This window comes from Harpia harpyja, chromosome 2 (genome assembly GCF_026419915.1).
Source record: "Harpia harpyja isolate bHarHar1 chromosome 2, bHarHar1 primary haplotype, whole genome shotgun sequence".
Classification (NCBI taxonomy): domain Eukaryota; kingdom Metazoa; phylum Chordata; class Aves; order Accipitriformes; family Accipitridae; genus Harpia; species Harpia harpyja.
Genome location: NC_068941.1, coordinates 75911202 through 75930552, shown reverse-complemented (window position 1 = coordinate 75930552; position 19351 = coordinate 75911202). Strand labels below are relative to the sequence as shown.

The 19351-nt window shown below is 42.0% G+C and overlaps 1 protein-coding gene across 3 annotated transcripts in view; it reads left to right on the top strand.

The window, feature by feature from the left end:
* Window positions 1-6193: 6193 nt before the first annotated feature.
* The window catches only part of STX18 (syntaxin 18), a 72604-nt gene continuing 59446 nt past the window's right edge, over window positions 6194-19351 (top strand). Inside the window, exon 1 of one of the 3 annotated variants that reach the window (XM_052780484.1) lies at window positions 6194-6466. In XM_052780484.1, coding sequence (XP_052636444.1) covers window positions 6305-6466 — 162 coding nt within the window. In that variant the 5' untranslated portion in view covers window positions 6194-6304. The remainder of the gene's footprint in view (window positions 6467-19351) is intronic. The other 2 variants (XM_052780485.1, XM_052780488.1) reach the window with 2 other exon arrangements.

The window sequence follows — 19351 nt, the reverse complement described above, 5'->3', positions numbered from 1 at the left end:
TATGTTGAGATTCCTTTGTGTTGGCTGCTGCTCAATTTAGAAGGGTTCGTCTACTCAGGGAAGGTTGTGAGCAGAAAACTTGGTTGTGAATGTACTAGACACTAAACCAAGCACTACCTAAAACATCTGGACATTCCTGCACTTAACCAAAGCTGCCTCTTAACATTCATCAGAGCCATTCAGAGAGTGATCAAAGGGCTCACTTTGTCTCAGATGGGTTATTGCTACATCAACATTCAGCTACATGGAGTTGTCTGTGCCCTGCCCCAAGATCTTCCAGTCCCATATTTGTTTTACAAGCTCTTAAATTTTTTTGCGTTACACTTTGCTCCCAGCTTGAATTTATAGTAAGATTTGAATTTGTATAGACCTTATCTGCATCTCTTCTTCCACTTTCCAGCATTCTTTTAAGCTCATTATACTTCTTTCTTCATTCTTAATTTCCCATTCTTCTAACTGCCATCACTTGTCTAATGAAGAAGCTCTTCAGATAGCAGTATGTTAAACTATAGAATATGCAAGTCTGCAAATGTTGCAGGTCTAGCAGCAGAGACGTGGTATTCTTGTATATGCAACATAGAATTGGTCTGAGTATATGCTCAACTATTTTTTCAAGATTTCCAAAATCAGTGGGTTTGGAAGGTCTGAATACATTTTTCATTCATGAAATGTTTTTCTTAAAAATACATGTAATGTGCATGCTACCCCTGGAGACCAAAATATAATGTTTTCAAGGCACATGAAAAATAACATCTTGGACTAGTGACAGTTCAAGCCTTCCTGTATTATCTTGCTAATATGTTAGTGGCTGCTCTCAAAAATGACTTTACTGATGAAAATTAGAAGGTAATCCAGCTATTTAATCAAGTGCCAGCTGTATTCTTTTCCTGCAGAGTTTCATAGAAGAAACCATCCAGTCTGCAAGAATCTAGGAGGGTATGGGAAGTTCTCAAAGGAGAGAGACTTTGAACGAGCTAAAATCTCTTCAGCAAAATTTAAGACAAAGAACACTGTTGGCTTTTTCTGGGTGTATATGCTGGTTGTGGGAAATGACTGCCATGGGTATTAATGGCCTTATTTATTCTAATTATGACAGTCATAATGATGTTATGTAGGTGCCCAATGTCAGGGCAGAGCGAGGACCAGCTGCTCGCTCAGGGACAGGGAGCTGGGTGCCACACCATAGCCAGCACAGCAGAGCCTCACCGGTGGAGCCTCCTGCTGCCCCAGAGTGAGGGGAGCTGGGCAGCCAGGGACACCCCCAGCCCAGGGCATCGGGCACCTCCCTGACATCAGCCCACAGGAAAGTCATGAGGGAGGCCCCAGAAGAGGCTGGCCAGGGACAGTCAAGGCTGTTGGTGAGCCCTGACACCCGAAACACACTGAAATCAAGTGATGTATAAACAATTTGAGTGGGATTCAGATCTCCTTAGGAGTTCAGCTCCTAACTACCTTTGGGGAATCTGACCTAAGGCTTTGATTCTAGGCTTCCTCTTAGCTACCATTGCATTGGATCCACTAGTCAGGTGCTATCCAAGTTAGATGATAATCTGCTTAAAACACTAGCAGCAAACGGAGTTATTAGTTGCACAAATACATTTGCTGTAACTACTGCTGCTGTTGGATCAGTCAAGAAGCAGCCATGATAATAAGGCCAAAACCCCCTAATATACACTGTACTATAAGGTTCAAAGCCTTGTAGGATAAGAAGAGATCTGCAGGTTTACAGTTTGAGTTGTGAGCAAAGAACTGAAGATTTTACCCTCTGAAGTCTCCTGCTTTGGAAAATAACATTTATTTTGGTGCATAGGTTAAGTATATAACCCAAGACATTCTTTTTTATAAAACCTTGCCCTATAAGGTAATGTTTTTCTGATGAAGACCTACAATTTTCTTCCTCACTTGGAATTTCACCTGCTTTTTACATACAATGTCCAAAGGCAGGGACAGTGTTTCCATTTACATGAGGAAGAATCAGCACTCCTGAGGATTATTCTTGCATGGAGTAGCCAGCTCTTCAACATTTCCATAGTTCAAGATTAATTGCATTGGAGACACACACACACACACTTCTTTGATGATGTAGTTTCAATAGCATATATCATGTTAGGATTTACATTACAACTAAAGAATGGTTTTATACATAACATCTCCAAGAATTAAACAAGCTTCTGAACAATCGGAAGATCAAGTTATCTTTTTTTCCCTGAATTTCTATTGTTAGACATCATATATACAGATACATTTTAAGGCAAAAATATATTTTACATGAGAGGTTTCTATTTTTTTTTAATTATTTTTGGTGTAAATTTTGGTGTGATGATCTAGTTTCAAGAGGAATAACAGAACCTTGATGTTACTGCCAATTGAACTCGTTACTAGTGGTCAGTATTTGTTGCCACAGACAATACAAGTTGCTTATTGCTATGCAATTCATACCCATTCTTTTCACAAAACTTTGTTTCATTGCACACAGTGACCATACTTCCTTTGTACAGGTTGTACTGTCTTCCAATCCTACTTTTAAACACCAAAGAAGATTTCTTTACACATCCACAAAGTTGTTCTATTTACTTTGAGTTTAAGCCAATAAGCATGCATGCTATTGGCTTAAAAGTTTAAACAGTTATCAAATACAGCTTCTTCCCTTTTGTTTGTCTTGATTACAAACGTGCACTGTAAGCAAATTGCCTTCCTTTTGATATTTTGTTCAGTTTGCAACACTGCCATCACATGAAGAAAGTAACTGGGTTTATGCCAGAAAAAATATAAAATGTATAAAATGGCCCGCATGTAGTTTTCTATTGTATGTGCCAAATTAGGACCTTTGTAGCTGGAGTGCATTGGAGGGGAAGACATTCAGGAGCTTTATCCCTTTTTTTTACCTCTCACACAAAAGGTAATTATAATTTGAGGAGTTGCCTGTCTCTGAGTGGAGATGAACCCCACCGGCCATCTTTAATGGGCACATTGATTGATAACCACAGGGAAACATGGACTCCTTTTCACTGGCAGGTTTGCCCAGGACATTTTGCTGGACACGCCTGTTCAGCAGGTACACCAAGACCTGATGATCCACATGCTGTCCTCACACTGCACACAAAACTGTTGTAAACTCCTAATTCCTCCTCTTCCAGACATGCTCCTGCTGGGGCACAACAGAGTGCGCAGTGCATGTGTTCTTACAGATTTACCTGCATTGCTTCTGGTGGGACTGTAGTCCTTTGTGTTTTGGAATTTTACTCCAACCTTAAAATCTTAAATTTCAAGGTTAATCTTTTTAGCAATTACAGGAAGCTCCAGCATGTACTATTGAAACCTATCTGCTCGAAAGTAAGCTTTAAGCTTTCAAACCAAGGTGGCTGTGGAAGTGCAAATAACTACTGAGTAGATGCAGTTACTGTATACAGGAAGCTAGGATCAAGTTCAAATAAAAGCTCTGGGCACCAGTTCTTAGCAACTGATTTTAAAGCAGTTGTAATCTTCAAAGCTATCTATTTATCTCTACAGCAGAGGCCCTGGGTATTATATACCTAATGAGTTAGACCATTTGAGCAACCTTCTTTCACATTAAAAAAGTACTTTAACTTTTTCCTTTGCCAGATTAACTGTTCAGTCCATTTCTGACAGATGAGATCAGCTATATGGAATTTTAATACTGTGTTTCTTTTAAAATGTGTCTCTGTTTATTTCCTTGTGCCTGAATGGAAGTTTTAAGACTGTCGAGGTTCAAAATTGGTTGTGTAATATTACTATTACTGCTTTGGGGTGTTTTTCAGTAACTACTGGTCACATACATAAAGCACAAATAAATAAGTAAAAGTAGAAATAAAGACGTGATCTTGTTCCCAAAGAATTTCCAGCTAAGGTCCTGATTTGGTAAAAGGGTTATGTGCTTAACTGTATGTGCCATGTGTGGTTCCGTTGACCTCAATGGGAGTATTCGCAGTATTCACAGTGGTTTAGTATGTGTATAAATATTTGCAAAGTTAGGAGGTAAACTATAGTATGTTAAAATTTACTTTGCTTTAATGAGCTGTAGCTTCTTTTTTCATCCAGAAATATACAGAGTATTCCAGTTATTTTAAAGTACCTAAATTTCATTAGAAAATGAGGAAACATCACACAGGCACCAATAAGTTGTTTTTTCTAAAAGCAGGAAGGGAAGGTGAAGTTCAAAATTTCAAAAATAGATTTCATATTTCTACAGTTTAAATGTAAAAAAGCAGCACTCCAATAGCAAAAATCTATAGATTCTTACCCAATGCCCACTTAAGTGGGAATACTTAAAGGGAGTGTAAATGTTACCTTCATTAAATGCTGGAACAGGCTATATAGCTGAATATGCACAAAATCAGAGGTTAATTCTAGCACTTACATTTTCAGGAGCATACTACTGTGGGCCAAGCTGTGAATTTCTTATTTCTATTGGCAAGAAGTTACCTGTGCAAGTGCCTGTGAAATGGCATGTTTGTGGAGTGAGGCATTAGGTACCGTAAGGATGGCAGAACCACAGCATATGAAAAGTACCATAACATGTAGCATTGGTGAACATGTCTCAGAAGTGTCTTCAGGGAGTTTCAGAATGAGGGTGTCAGCATGATCAAGACATTCCCGGAATTTTATTGTGTGCTTACTTTGTTTTTGGTAGTGCAAAGAAAACAACCAATTTTAGGAAACATACCCGAAAGTATCTGATTTACTATGTGTAAATGCTACACTGCTTTATTAAATATGTCCTTTGCTGAAGTATCTTTACGATGAATTTCTTGACCTTGAAAGAGCAAAGGCATTTGGCTCAAGGTTCAATCAAATACTGCTGGCATTTCTGGAATTAGAATTTTAATCTCCTTCGTTGTCCACTTTTTTAATACCTTGAATATATTTTCACAGTAAATCCAGCACCGAGGACAGGGACTTAAAACGGCCTATTCCTTTAATTAGAAATACATATCTGTACCACAATAAAAACACAATTTAAAACAGAACAATAATAACAAAGTATGAATGAATACTCATCACAATACAACTCGGAGGGAACCACTAACCTATAGCTAAGGCTGAATTGATGAGAATTGAACTGAAAGCAGAGTAGTAATCAACAAGGGAAGAAAGCCCTGGAGCAGACAGGAAAAATAGTTGTGGTTGATTAAGTTCCAGTCCTCTGGGGAGAGGCAGGATTTTGAAACTGTGTTCTTTGGAGACCATCTCGAGGAACGTGCTTCTCGTCAGCAAGAGCACAGTTAAAAACTACATGGTATCTGCTGGATCCCAGAGCATTACATGGCATATATATGTGTGTGTGTGTATATATATATATAAAAAACCCCACCATATATATAAAACACCATCACTGGTTATTTGGTCAAAAGCTTTCCCCTCTGTGTCACGCAGTTCCGTGTAGCTAGTCTACTGCACAGAACATGGTAATAAAGTTGCCTCAATAGGGAAGGTTATTTCACAAAGCTTTCTTCAGAATGAGATTACAAACAGCGCCTCATGGTAACGGACTGTCCAATGTATCTGCCAGGTATCGGTGTGCTACTGTCCTGCTGCCGGGGGACCTCGGAGGTCAGCTGCGGACCTGGGAGGTCAGCATCCCGGCTTGGAAGAAATCCTCGCTCCCCGCTCCGGGCGTAACAAGGCAGCTCCACTCATACAGCTCGGGCATACGTAACGGGGGACACACACACGCGTGACCATTTCCTGGCGGAGTCTCACACCAGCGCCAACCCCAGACCCCAGTGCAGATCCGCTCACGTGTATTAATCAACTCCAATTACCCTGCCTTTCCACGGCTCAGTTGCTTGGGAGGCCGCGTATAACAGCACCACCTGGCGATACCTGCCACGACGCCACAGACGTCAAAGTTTTGCCGGAATATAGCTTTTATTGCGCGAAGTTGCTATTAGATAGGAGGAGGCAGTAGCCGGGCGCAGGGGAGCTGCGTACGCCTCGGCGGGCGGGTAGGCCGGCGGGCAAGCAGGCAGGCCGGCGCTGGGTTCGGCTGCCGTGAGAGGCGCCGCGAAGGCAGCGGGCAGGCGCTTCTCCCCGACTCGAGCACCGGCAGCTGCCCGGGCTCGGCCCGTTGCACACCCTGCCGCGGGGCCCAGGCGGGCTCGGCGGCGGCTGACGGCGGCAAGGAATTAAACCGGGGGCGCAGGGAAGGCAGCGTGGGGACGGGGCTCTCCCCCGGCGCACCCCTCTCCCGGCCCCACGCAGGGCGGAACGCGCCGCGCGGGGCCGCGTTGCGCGGGGAAGAGTGCGCGGCGGCACCGGCCGGCGGCTGAGGGGGCGGGCCGCCATGGCGGTGGACATCACCCTGCTCTTCAAGGCCAGCGTGAAGACGGTGAAGACCCGCAACAAGGCGCTGGGGGTGGCGGCGGGGGACAGCGCCAGGGACGAGCTGCTCAAGCGGAGCGCCGCCCGCTCCAAGAGCGACTTCACCAGCCGGGCGCGGGAGGTGGTGAGTGCGGCGGCGGGCACCTAGGCCCCGGGACGGGAGGGGACGGGACGGGAGCGGGGGGTGTGACGGTGACGAGCGGCAGCCGGGCCCGGCGGCGGCCCGCGCTTGGCGGCGCCCGGCCAGCGGCTCCGCCTGGGCGCCGCCGCGGGCAGCCCGCCCCCCTCGCCCCCGCCTCGGAGCGGGCCGCCGCGTCCGGCTGTTCCCCGGGGGCCCGGGGCGAGCGGGCGGGCAGGCGAGCGAGCCCCGGAGTCGGCCGCAAGCAACCCCGGGGCAGCTCTTTCCCACACGGATGTGGGCTGGGAGGGCGGGAGCGCAGCGTGAGAGCCGGGAGCCCGGCGGCCGATGTGGCGGCTGGGGAAGGCTCCGAGGCCGCCCGTCGCCCGCCTTCCCCCCGGGCGGGGGCCCGCTCCGCGGCAGGGGCCCGCAGGGCCGTCCCGGGGGGCTCTGCTGGCTGCTGCCCCTTCCTGCGAGGGCTGACGCTTCTAACCCTGCAAAACCGACTTTCCTCCAGTCTGCGCCGCGGTCGTGCGCGCGTTCACACGAGTATTTCTTCGTGCCAGTTGCCACGTAAGAGAACGCCTCCATAGCACGTAGGAGCATAAGCGTTCATAATGTCGCACTCTGTATGCTGTCTTTAGTATTCTTTTTTCTTCTGTCACGCAGTATGGCTGTAAAGTGCCACTTTATGCATCTACATGTGAAAAGGTAATCGGAACATTTTAAGACTTGAAAAGGCAAGTGCAGAGAAGTTAAGGAATTGCAGAGCCGAAGGCTGACCAGCATTAATAATAGTCCTCAGTCCACAGTCGTGCTCTAAAACCAAATTCGTTGCAGATTATTGTCCTCCATACGGAGTAAAAGGCAGGGCAAAAAGTCTGATACCAAGGCAGGGTTTGAATAACACACGTTTAATAAGGTATTGGACCGTATTTTGAAAACCTAAGAGAAAAAGACTGCTGAGTACACTCTGAGGAGACGGGCTTACAGAACACATATGCAAGTTTAGGACTAAACAAAGAACGCACAAGTAACCTTGTTCTGTTGTTTTCTAACTTTTGAATAATTTAGTTTTCAAGCACAGATATTAATGTCATGTTTCTGTGCTCATTGCACTTTTCCCAATTCTAAGAGAGAGTACTTAGAAACTAATGCGTTTTATAACAATTGATGTTTGATGTTCAGTAGCTCAGTGATTGCTTTGAGGCCTAAGCAGAGGGTGTTGAGTTGGGTACCTGTTAAATCAACGTATAATTATTAATCATTGCAAAAAGTTGATTTAAGTGACTTGTCAACTGTGTCTTGTATGGTAGGGATCTATCTGCAGTGATCAGACCAGTCCATAAAACTACATTCAACATCTTTGTCCATGAGATCTACCTTTCTTCCCCCACTGCATCTCCTGATTTTAACTAAAGATATTCCACATTCTGCAGTGTTAGAGAGAACAGGTTCCTTCAGTCTTACCCCAGAACAGGGCAGCTTTTTAAATTTTTAACACAATTTTTGTGGGTGTAAATTTCTAGAATTCTAAAAAGGGTTGAAATTTTATCACAGGGCATCATGTTGACATTTATCTGCATGATCAACACAGCTGCAACTTTTAAATCTGCCATTCAGAGCTCCAGCACTTGGGCTGATGCTGAGAAGAGGTTGTTACCCTCTGAGGGTTTAGGACTAGATGGTGTTTGGATGCTTTGCCAAAGCGTTTCACGGTTATTTGTGGTAGCAGAGGAAGCAAGAGGAAATCCAAGGTTTTGGGGTTCAATTCTAGGTACTCTTATAGCCGCAGATTTCTGTTCATTCCCTCCAAAGCTTTTTACCTTCTGCCCCATTGCCTCCAGTACTGTCTCTGCACTTCGGTTCCTTCTTCTCAGTTTCAGTGTCTGTATTCCAAATAATTTATAGCCTTAGACTAGGCTCACACCTACTTCTTCCTCCCTCCTAGTCTTTTCTCTCTTCTCTTTCTACCACCAATGCTCCCTTGCTTTTGCTTCCTCCCAGTTTTGGTTTTCTTTCTTAAGTTCTGTTCATACGCAAGCCTAGCCTCACCTTCATCTTCTTCTCACTGCCCAGCCGTAGTTCTGTGCACTGATGGTGTGCTATAGCTACGTCCTTTTCCTTCTGCCTAAGTCCTTTGTTCCCCCCTGTTTACAGCTACTATTTCCTGTTGGTGCCAACCTTCTCTCTGAGCTCCTCGCCCTTTCTGACTTTCTTCAGGGCACTGTCCAGGCAACAGAAAGAAGGACAAAGATGTCGATAAAAGTATCTTCTTTAATTGCAAGAGCTTCAAGTGAAATAAACAGCTAATGCCAACATGGATGAGCTGAACAGTCTGTCTGAGGGGGACGATGGGTTTAATTAATGGTACTTGCATAAACAATGACTTTGGAGAAAAAGCCAAGGCTAAAAATGTGTTGCTGAAGCACGTCTGAACATAATTTCTGTCAACATGCTGATCAGTGAGGAGGATGAGATGAATTGGCCTTGCTCTGCTCCTGTAACTCAGTTACATTTGTGACAGTGAGCCAACAACCTGCCAGACCGGAGACCACCATTTTAATGTGTGAATAAAACATTGAAACTGCAGCTAGAAGAATAAGCTTTGTAGTAAAATAAATTGTGATTTTTAATTGCTTGTTTCAGCCAAGTACAATTTGGTTTGATTATGTATGTGTCAAAAGCTCTTTCAAATACTTTGTTGTAGCCTTGCAATTAAAAATTTAGCTGCTTCTACCAAGACTATGCAACTCAGCTTGCAAATGTAATCTTTGATAGATGCATTAATTCTTTAAGATATTTCTTTTTTTAAAAGCTCCCCAAAAGCTAGTGAATTCTTCCATGTCTGTATACAGGTTTTTTGTTTATTGTTTAATCCGAGGAACATATCAAATGGTTAATTAGTGTTGTCTTTAAAACTTCGGAAAGATACTGGTCAGAATCCATATAGGATAACAGTGGAGACCCCGAATAACCTACACCTAGTCACCAGGTTCCTTATGCCTTATTTGGTTGCAGAATAAAATAGTTTCAGTTGGAAGGGACCTACAATGATCATCTAGTCCAACTGCCTGACCACCTCAGGGCTGACCAAAAGTTAAAGTATGTTAGGGGCATTGTCCAAATGCCTCTTAAACACTGATGGGCTTGGGGCATCAACCACCTCTCTAGGAAGCCTGTTCCAATGTTTGACCATCCTCTCAGTAGAGAAATGCTTCCTAATGTCCAGTTTAAACCTCCCCTGGCACAGCTTTGAACTATTCCCATGTGTCCTATCACTGCGTACCAGGGAGAAGAGATCAGCACCTCCCTCTCCTCTTCCCCTTCTCAGGAAGCTGTAGAGAGCAATGAGGTTGCCCCTCAGCCTCCTTTTCTCCAAACTAGACAAGCACAAAGTCCTTAGCTGAAGATCTCCATTTGGCATGCAGATGTGGAAATACTGAAATACTTGTGTGGAGTCTACACACAGACCTACTCCTTTCAATGTTATGTTCTGGGTAGGTTTGCCTGGCTTCTTGCAGGTAGAGCTGTGCTGATGCTGCTTGCACTCCAAGCTGTGTGAGGGGCAGCCAGCCCTGGTCCAAACACATGGCAGCACAGCTGGAGTACGGGGCTGGGAGGGTGCTCAGCCTTGCCCTGGGGCAGCCACACAGCTGTAGGATCAGAATTCTCCTTTCTAGTGCATCCCATGGAGGTTTTGTATCACATTATTAATGTGTATGAGCACTTGGCTGAACTGTATTAAGTGATGTAACTCTCTCTATCATAGATATTATATTTTCTCCCCCCCCCCCGTCCCTGCAGGACTGAGTTTTGCTGTAGGATCTGAGGACTGTGGAAATGTTTACTTTTTTTTTTTTTTTTTGTCTTCTTCATATCATAGGCAGACTCTAAGTGGTGTTTAAGAAGGAAGACTGAAGGGGCTTAGCATTTGGAGAAGAAGCTGGCAAAGTTGTAATAGTTCCTTATTTTCTGTTGAATTTCATTTTTCTTTCCTAAGAAAGCTCTGTGTCTGTACAGTGGGCTTCTGTATTTATGGCAAAGTTTCATTGCACCTGGGAGATAGAGTTATTCTCAAACTTAACACGATTTTTTAGGTGGATTGAAGTAGGCATGGAGAATGGAATATAAGAGCTCTGACTTGAATCAATACTGCGTGGGGAAACCAGTTTAGAGATGGGGGGATACATTTTGTGTGCTCTTGGTATTTTGTGTTAGTCACAAAAAATACTTCAACATTCTGTATTTGTATTTTTTCAAAGCTGACTGTTTTATGCTCAGGTATACTGTATTGCTGCAGTCTGTGTGGAGCTGATGAAGGTTTTTATATTTGAGACTAAGTTGGTAACACAAGGATGTTAGAAGGTTATCTAAAACCATTGCAATGTTAGTTGCAGAGAGTGCTGTTGCTGCTGATATTGTTAAACTGTGACAAAACTGATCTGTTTGCCTATGGATGCTCTTCTAAATCAAAGAGGAATGTTATGGCTGTGATCTTTTGAAAGGATTTTCTTTGCCCCAGCGTTGACCCATCACTGTTTATTTGGTTTGGGTTTTCTTTGGTCTGTCAGCTGCATTGTACAACCACTGTGTTGTCTGATGTGTAATGAAAGATGACTAATGCTGTATGTATGGTGAATGTTTTTGGCGTCTTTCCACCTGTTCACCAGTTACATATTGACTAGGACCAGGTAAGAAATGGTTGTTGAGGGATTCCCTATAAGAAAGCTACAATAACAGTGACAGACTTTCCATTGCTTGCAATTTATAAAAAACTGTTAGAATTCATTATGTATATGTTAGTGCTTTTTGGTCAATTAAAAGCAATTTTTCTTTTTTCCTTTAGACTTTTACAGTGACATGGCTATTTAAAATGTGGTATACAGGGATATTAAAGTTTGCATTTCCTTGTACTTTTATAAGCTGACATAGTTGCTGTCGGTTGACCCTGGCTGGATGCCAGGTACCCACCAAAGCTGCTCTATCACTCCTCAGTTGGACAGGGGAGAGAAAATATAATGAAAGGCTTGTAGATCGAGATAAGGACAGGGAGAGATCAATTGCCAATTACTGTCATGGGCAAAACAGACTCGACTTGGGGAAATTAGTTTAATTTATTACCAATCCAATCAGAGCAGGATAATGAGAAAATAAAAACTAAATCTCAAAACACCTTCCCTCCACCCCTCCCTTCTTCCCGGGCTCAACTCCACTCCCAATTTTCTCTCCCTCCTCCCCACCAGTGGCGCAGGGGGACGGGGAATGGGGGTTGGGGTCAGTTCATCACACGTTGTCTCTGCCGCTCCTTCCTCCTCAGGGGCAGGACTCCTCACTCTTCCCCTGCTCCAGCGTGGGGTCCCTACCACAGGAGACAGTCCTCCACGAACTTCTCCAACATGGGTCCTTCCCATGGGCTGCAGTTCTTCATGAACTGCTCCAACGTGGGTCCCTTCCACGGGGTGCAGTCCTTCAGGAGCACACTGCTCCAGTGTGTGTCCCCCACGGGGTCACAAGTCCTGCCAGAAAACCTGCTCCAGCGTGGGCTCCTGTCTCCACAGGTCCACAGGTCCTGCCAGGAGCCTGCTCCAGCACGGGCTTCCCACAGGATCACAGCCTCCTTCGGGCACCCACCTGCTCCGCCGTGGGGTCCTCCCCGGGCTGCAGGTGGAGATCTGCTCCACCATGGACCTCCCTGGGCTGCAGGGGGACAGCCTGCCTCGCCATGGTCTTCCCCACGGGCTGCAGGGGAATCTCTGCTCCAGTGCCTGGAGCACCTCCTCCCCCTCCTTCTGCACTGACCTGGGGGTCTGCAGGGCTGTTTCTCATATTCTCACTCACTCTGCCGGCTGCTGTTGTGCAACAACTTTTCCCCCTTCTTAAATCTCTTATCCCAGAGGTGCAACCACTGTTGCTGATGGGCTCAGCCTTGGCCAGCAGCGGGTCTGTCTTGGAGCCGGCTGGCATTGGCTCTGTTGGACACAGGGGAAGCTTCTAGCAGCTTCTCGCAGAAGCCAACTCTGTAGTCCCCCTGCTACCAAAACCTTGCCATGCAAACCCAATACATTAGTTCCTTGGTACGGTATCAGATTTGAGATTAAGCTGAGTTAATGTGCTAAGTGATTGAAGAATTTTAAGGATTAGAGCAGAAGTATTTAAATTAAAAAAATTGGGCTTGAAGTAAGTGCTCAGTGACAAACATAAGCAGTTCAGATATGGCATAGGCCCACTTTATGTGACACTCGTTCACAGCTTTACCATGGTCTTAAACCTGCAGTTTTGGTTATTTTAAAAGATTGTCAGTTTTAGAAGGTGTTTGGCACTTGAACTTCTGTCTTAGGACAGTCTTAGGAAATCTGACTATTTAAGCCTTTCCTGTTACTTTTTTATGGCAGCTGTGAGCTACTGGGAATATAACTTGTCAAATATGCTTGCTTTTTAGTTATTTGAAAATATTGAAGGAATGAGAACTTTTTATCACTGCTGACTGTTCAATATGTGTTGGAGAAATGGAATCAGGGCTGATACAGCCTATTGACAGAAATAAAGATAAATTAACGGTCAAGCAGCATTTCATGGTGGGCTTGATTGCAGCCATGAATGAAATTTTGTGTTTTGCTGGGGAGATTTTCTTCTTTAAGGTTTTGTGAAAAGCTGAAAAATAAAGTGTTGGAGCATGAATTCTTCAAAAGCAATACCAGACATATCTGAAAACATATCCTTGAGAATGGAAAATTTGAAAGGTTAAATGTTTCTAAGTCTTTAAATGCAAAATTTCAGAATGATCAAATGTCTGTGTTTGAAGCTGTTGAACGCATAAGGATGCCAGATTCATGAGGCTACAACATCTGTTACTCATATAACTTCTGTGTATGGATTCTGTAGAATGATTAACCGATTCTTCAAAAAAATCAGTGTGATAGGCCAATATTCACATCAAAAATATGCTTGGCTGCTCTGAAGAAATATGTAATGAGGAGGAAAAATCCCCACATAAAACTTGTCTCCAAAACTAGTTCTTGTGAAAGCCAGAACAAATGACATTGTATATAAATTTTGAGCAAACCTTTTAATTACAAGGCCACCTGACTTTTGTAGTATACTGCTCTGGATACACAGAGGTTAGCGGTGGCTTTTTTTGTGTGGTGTTTTTGGGTTTTTTTTTCTTTTAATTTTACATACTCTGAGTAAAACAGCTTTTCATGCATGCCTGTGTAAGGCCAACATATCTCGTTTGGATGCAGCCCATGGGATAATTGAAAATAGCATTGCTATTAGAAGAGATGGAGAGCTGATGTTTTATGCTTGGTCCCAAACATGGGATCTTCCTGCACGTCTTTGCACAGTTTGGTATTTAGAGCATTCTTGTAGGAGAAAAAAGGGGTAGAGGTGTTTGTATATGGTGTTTACAATGGCTTAATCTTTACCCCTGTCACTGCATTAATAAAGCCTAAAAAAGCATGGGGAATGCCCAAACCAGTAGCTGGTCCCCCAAATTGACCACATAGGACCACCTTGAATAGCATGACATAATTATTGGCATAGCACAACTAAAAGTGAGTGTTTTTAAACATATATACTTTCTGATCCCTTTCAGACTCTTCAGGATCATTTGAAGAGGTACCAAGAATAAAATTCAGCCACTGAAATTTTGTAATGGGTCTGGTTATAGTACATGATCAGTAGCCAGTACATAGCGCTAATAGAGAAAGACAAGTCTGAACCCTCACTGGAAAATTTCTAGGGGTTTACAAATCAAAAAAGGTTTGAAAAACATTACTAGATGATTAGATCTAGACTTCAAACAAAGAATTCCTTGTGCTTAATACCATTTTAGTATCATAAGAAAAAAGAGTTGGCTTGCAGATTGGGACATACACAGGCTTTTCCACTGCCTACTTTTGGGTATGTAGTAGCTTTGGTGGTGGGCAGGTACCAATATGCTGATGCAAAGAGTAACACCATCCCTGTTATAAAAAGTAAAAGTTATATGAAAATAAAACTGCCAAGTATTAAATGTTTTATTGGAATATGACAATAACTACTATGCTGCTGCTTCCAAGTCAGGTTCAGGTTGGTGTCTCCAGAATGTATCAAATTATATCTAAGCTTTTTAAGAGCAAGAAATATAAAAAATAATGGAATAGCTAGCTTGCTATATTAACTTTTTATAGGATGGGATGTGTATTTGCCAGGTCTAGAATAGACCTGAATGGGGCTTAATTCTAAAAATTTGCATATCCAAGAGTGGTAGCATTAAAGTCCATGGCAGAACACAGGCAGTGCATTGAAGACTGCATGGTCATGTGGTGAACTACTTCTGTTGTACTTGAATAGCTGATACTAACCAGTGCTGTGAGGGAAGTGGCCAAAAATGGTTAAAATGGTGTGCTTTAATGTTTTTGGTTTTATACTCAAACTAAAAAATTCTAACCTGATTTACTAAGGATAGTTTATACGATCGTTTTGACTCTAATGATTACATAAGAATAACTCCCATGAGAGAATATTTAGATGCAAGGGAAATATATACTGCTTATGGTATAGCCAAATTATAGCCTTTGTTAGAAATTAATGACTGTGCCAAATTTTGGACAGCAAGTGATATTTCAGTTCACTTCTTAACTTTTAATGAGAGGTAAGATCTAATAAATTGGGCCCATAGCTGAGGTAATTAGAATTAATTCTGACTTCTCCCACATACAGTTATGAACAGTCACTTTCCTCCTCAAAGTTCACTGATAGTGCCGTATTTTGTACTTGTTTACACGCACGTGGGTTTCAAGGCAGAAAATGTGGTTCTAAATTATACTTTGTCAAATGGGGAGTTACAGTGTACTACTTTCTAATATTTCAGATTTATCTCTTCCCCTCTGCAAATTATGGTTAATGTTACTTTTTTATTATGAGCATTTATTGTTCTTACTTCTCATTTCCTTCATTCTTGTTAGAGAAGACATTTAGCCCGAGAGGTGGAAGGGAAAGAAGTTGATAATTTTAATTAGTAGAGGAGAAACACTTAAAAAGCCGGTTAAGGAAATAGCAGAGGAAAGTTTTTTTTTTTTTTTAAAGATTATTAGAGAGGAATGAAATGCTGACCTTGTTTAATGCAAAAGGATTAAATGCTAAATCACTGATGTTCCCCATGTGATGCCTCTGATTTTAGCAAAACTCAGATCAGTAATGGTGGTGAGGGTATAGGTTGGCCTTGGGGGAAGAGTTTTGAACTCTTACATTTTGGGAAATGTCTGTGCAAATGTCTGTTGTTGTTGTTGTTGTTGTGTCCCCCCCCTTTGTTTGTTTTTAAGTACATTCTTAACTCCATGGGAATTATTTTCTGACTATAACTGAACAGCAGGATTGAAAGTTGGCTTGGGAGACAACTTTCCTTAGTCGCATGTTAGTTTTGTTTTGACTAACTGGACCTCATGTGGTGCTGAGGAGTCCAAAAGTGTCTAAGGCTGCAGTTCCCATTTTGAGGATGCTGTCTTCACCCTCACCTGCTTCCAGGTTGGTCGTGGGAAGTTCTTTGCTGACTTACAGTTGTTGGAGGAATTGTTATATCATGTAGCTGGTCACCATGAACTTTTTCCTGACTGTGGCTGTCCATTAAACTGACACCTCCTGTGAGTTCTTGATTTGTCATCTTGCCACAAATAAGGATAAAATTTATGGAAGTTTTGAGTGCATATGGAAGCGGAAGAAAGCTGAGGTGTTTATCATGTGTAGCCTCCTTCTTTTCTTAAACATCGGTTACGTTAGCATGATATCTGAAGAAGGAGAAAGGCGGGCTGGGGCTGGGTGGTGGGTCCTGTGGCATCTGAAAAGCTGGAGAGATACAATGGAAGAGAAAGACAATAGAAAGTGAGCAGGCTTTGCTGGAAGAAAATAAAATTATGTAGGTTGGAGAAGAGACAGACTAACATGAGAGGTAGATATATAGGTTAAAAAAAAAAAAAAAAGAATACCAGGAAATGATACAGAGGTTATGATAGAATACATCTAAATAGGAAAGAAAGAAAGAGAAATGGAAGAAGAAAGAGTGAGAATGAAACTTAATATTTACAGGTCAGTGAATTTAATTGATGCATTTATGCTTTTTACTTTTTCTCCGAGTTCTTTATCAAAGATTTTGGAGCAAGAACAGCTCATTATTTTGAGTACTTTGATACACTGTCATTGCCAGAAGCTTTGGGCTCTGTGTTTATATTTTTTTTAAATACAATCTCTTGTTTGGGACAGAAATTAACTTAAAAATAAGCAGATTCAAAAGAATACTGGTGTGATTTGTTAGAGATTTAACTGCTGGGATTTATTTTTCCAGGTATTAGCAGTGAGGCCAAAATAAAGCTAATCTCTCTGGAAGTTAGTAACTTTAAGGTTCTGATTCTCCTTCTCCTCCTCTTTTTTGAAAATAGGACAAGTTTGGTGGATAGTAGCCCAGGGAACTTGCCTGTGACTCTTCCCAGCATCCTGCAGTTGTCATTTTCTATGTGCATGGCTTGTTAAGTTAGGTGGAGAGGGGTGTTCTTGGACATTCAGAAGGTACTACTTTTGTTAGCTTCTGCTAAATCTGGACTTGGACTAAGGAGTTTTCTTCTCTTGTGGCAATTAGCGAACAGAATTTCCAAGTCATCGCACGTTAATTGCTTTGAACTCTGAAGTGTACTGAAATATTAATAAAATGGGGAGATATTATAACATAGGATGCTAGCTATGCTTCACATGTGTGATCAGAAAAAAAAGTTTAAACTGTCTTAATCTCGGGGAACAGCTATTTCAAAGCATAAAGGTTTTGCAACTTCTCACAAAAATCGGTTACAAATTATTGCTTTCAACAAGTAGTACTGACACTTGTGTTTCTGCTAATTGGGGCTGGCTTTGGTCATCAGGATTAGTTATTGCTGTAATGCCGAGCTGATTCCTTGTGATTTTTGGTAATGAGTGGATTAAGTTTTTGTGTGTTTCACCATAGACAAAAGGATATAAATTTTCAGTGATTATGTAATTACATGCTCTGTCTTTGAAACTTCAGACCACTATGCTTGAAAATATTTTTCAGACTGGCAAATATTAAACCTTGGGATGATAGCTTCAGCAGTGAAAGCAATTAAAGGGTAAAAATTGAAGGTATGAATTGTTTTCAGCAATTTTGGGAAAATGTTCTTTAATGTTGAAAATGTTACAGTGTGATATAATAGCACAGAATTTTAAATTATGGATACTTTCTTGAAAATACAAGTTTTCTGACTTCAGGGTGGTGTGTCAAAGCCAAAAAATGACATTTTATAGTGATCCAGTACCAGCCTTGTGTTTGTTGTCCCTTTTTACCCTTTCATTCTGACTCTGCCTTCCCTTTTGATGGAGGGTGGTGAGAGCAAGAGAAAAGCGGATGTACTGCATCTGCTCATATTTAAATTTATTCAATTTCCTTAGGTATTGTCCATCATTTGAAAAATAAGCAAACAAAACAAAAACCAGATACAGTTAAATGTAATCCAGCTTCCTTTCAATCTTTTGCTTTTCCACTATTAATAGATTGTTTGGCCTTTTCCACTGGATGCTTCCTTTTTTGGTTGACTTTTAAATGGTTTTGAATGTGGATGTAATCTCACTGATTCTAAATTGAATATTTAATTTCAGTAGTACAAGATGCAACTGGCTGGTGGTTCCTATCTCTCCACGTCTCAGTTGGGTAGAAAGCGTGAAATGGGTTTCAAGTGAATGTCGGTGGCAGTTCTGTGAAGTTTTCCAGAAGCTCTTAAATGTTATGTTGGTCTATGGTTGAAAATAAGAGAAGGAGACTTGGCTTGACTCATAAGTTTATTAGAGCTCTAATATGGAGTAATATTCTAATTAGAATTCTAATATGGTCATTCAATGATTTTTTTTTTTTTTTTAGTGGAAAAAAAAGTAAGTCCTCAAATGTTTAGTACAGGTGAAAGTAAAATATCACTACATTTAAAAGACCAGAAATAATCTTGCTGCAGGACTTGTGGGGGTTTCTGGTATAAAATACACACCTGAGGCCTGGCAGGTAAAAGGAGCTGAGAACAGAGCACCAGCTTGTACAGCAGCCCACCATGAGTGCGGTGGGGACTCCTCCCCATGGTGGCAGCATGCCTGGGAGTGCAAAGTAGCCAGAGTCCTCAAACAGTCTCCAGGGAAGGGGAGAATTGATTAAAGGGGCAGGAAGACAGGGGAGTTTGTCAGGAGTGTGTTGAAGCCAAGGTGTTCTACAGAGTATTGGTATTTTGGGGAGGAAAACACACTTTCGGAGTTCTGAGTTGTTCTAGAAGTGCATCATCTGCTGGTTTTCAGATTGACGTGTAAAATACAGATGTAATTGCATCATGGATTTTTTTTCTTGCCTATTTTCAGGTGGTTTGGATGTTCTTACAAAGTAGAAACAACTTTAAATTCCCAGGCTTTTTGAACTTTCTTATTCTTAAAGAAATTCCAGCTTTCCTCTGAGAGTTTTTGGCTGAGCTAATGGTCTCATTTTCCCCCCCTACCTTATCTCCAGTTTAACAAGTTTTTTCTTCTTGCTTTTACTCTTGCTCTTTCCTGGAAAAGAAGCAAAACATTGTGTGAGCTGCAGAGGAACGTACTGCTTACTCTTATGACACTTTATGTATAACATAAACATGTTATAAATCTATCTTTTTTATAACTAGTTCACTTATATTAAAAATAAATGGTGATAGCAAACTGACATGTGAAAGACAAATGTAATGGTGATGAAAACCGTTTAATGATTAGTAGGGAAACAAATATTTATTGAAAATAAAAACCATGTCTAAAGGCTCTAATGCTGACTTTTGGAAACACTGCCATGTTGTGGTATTTGCAATACCATATGTCCTGTACAGTAGATATTGTTTAAAATTG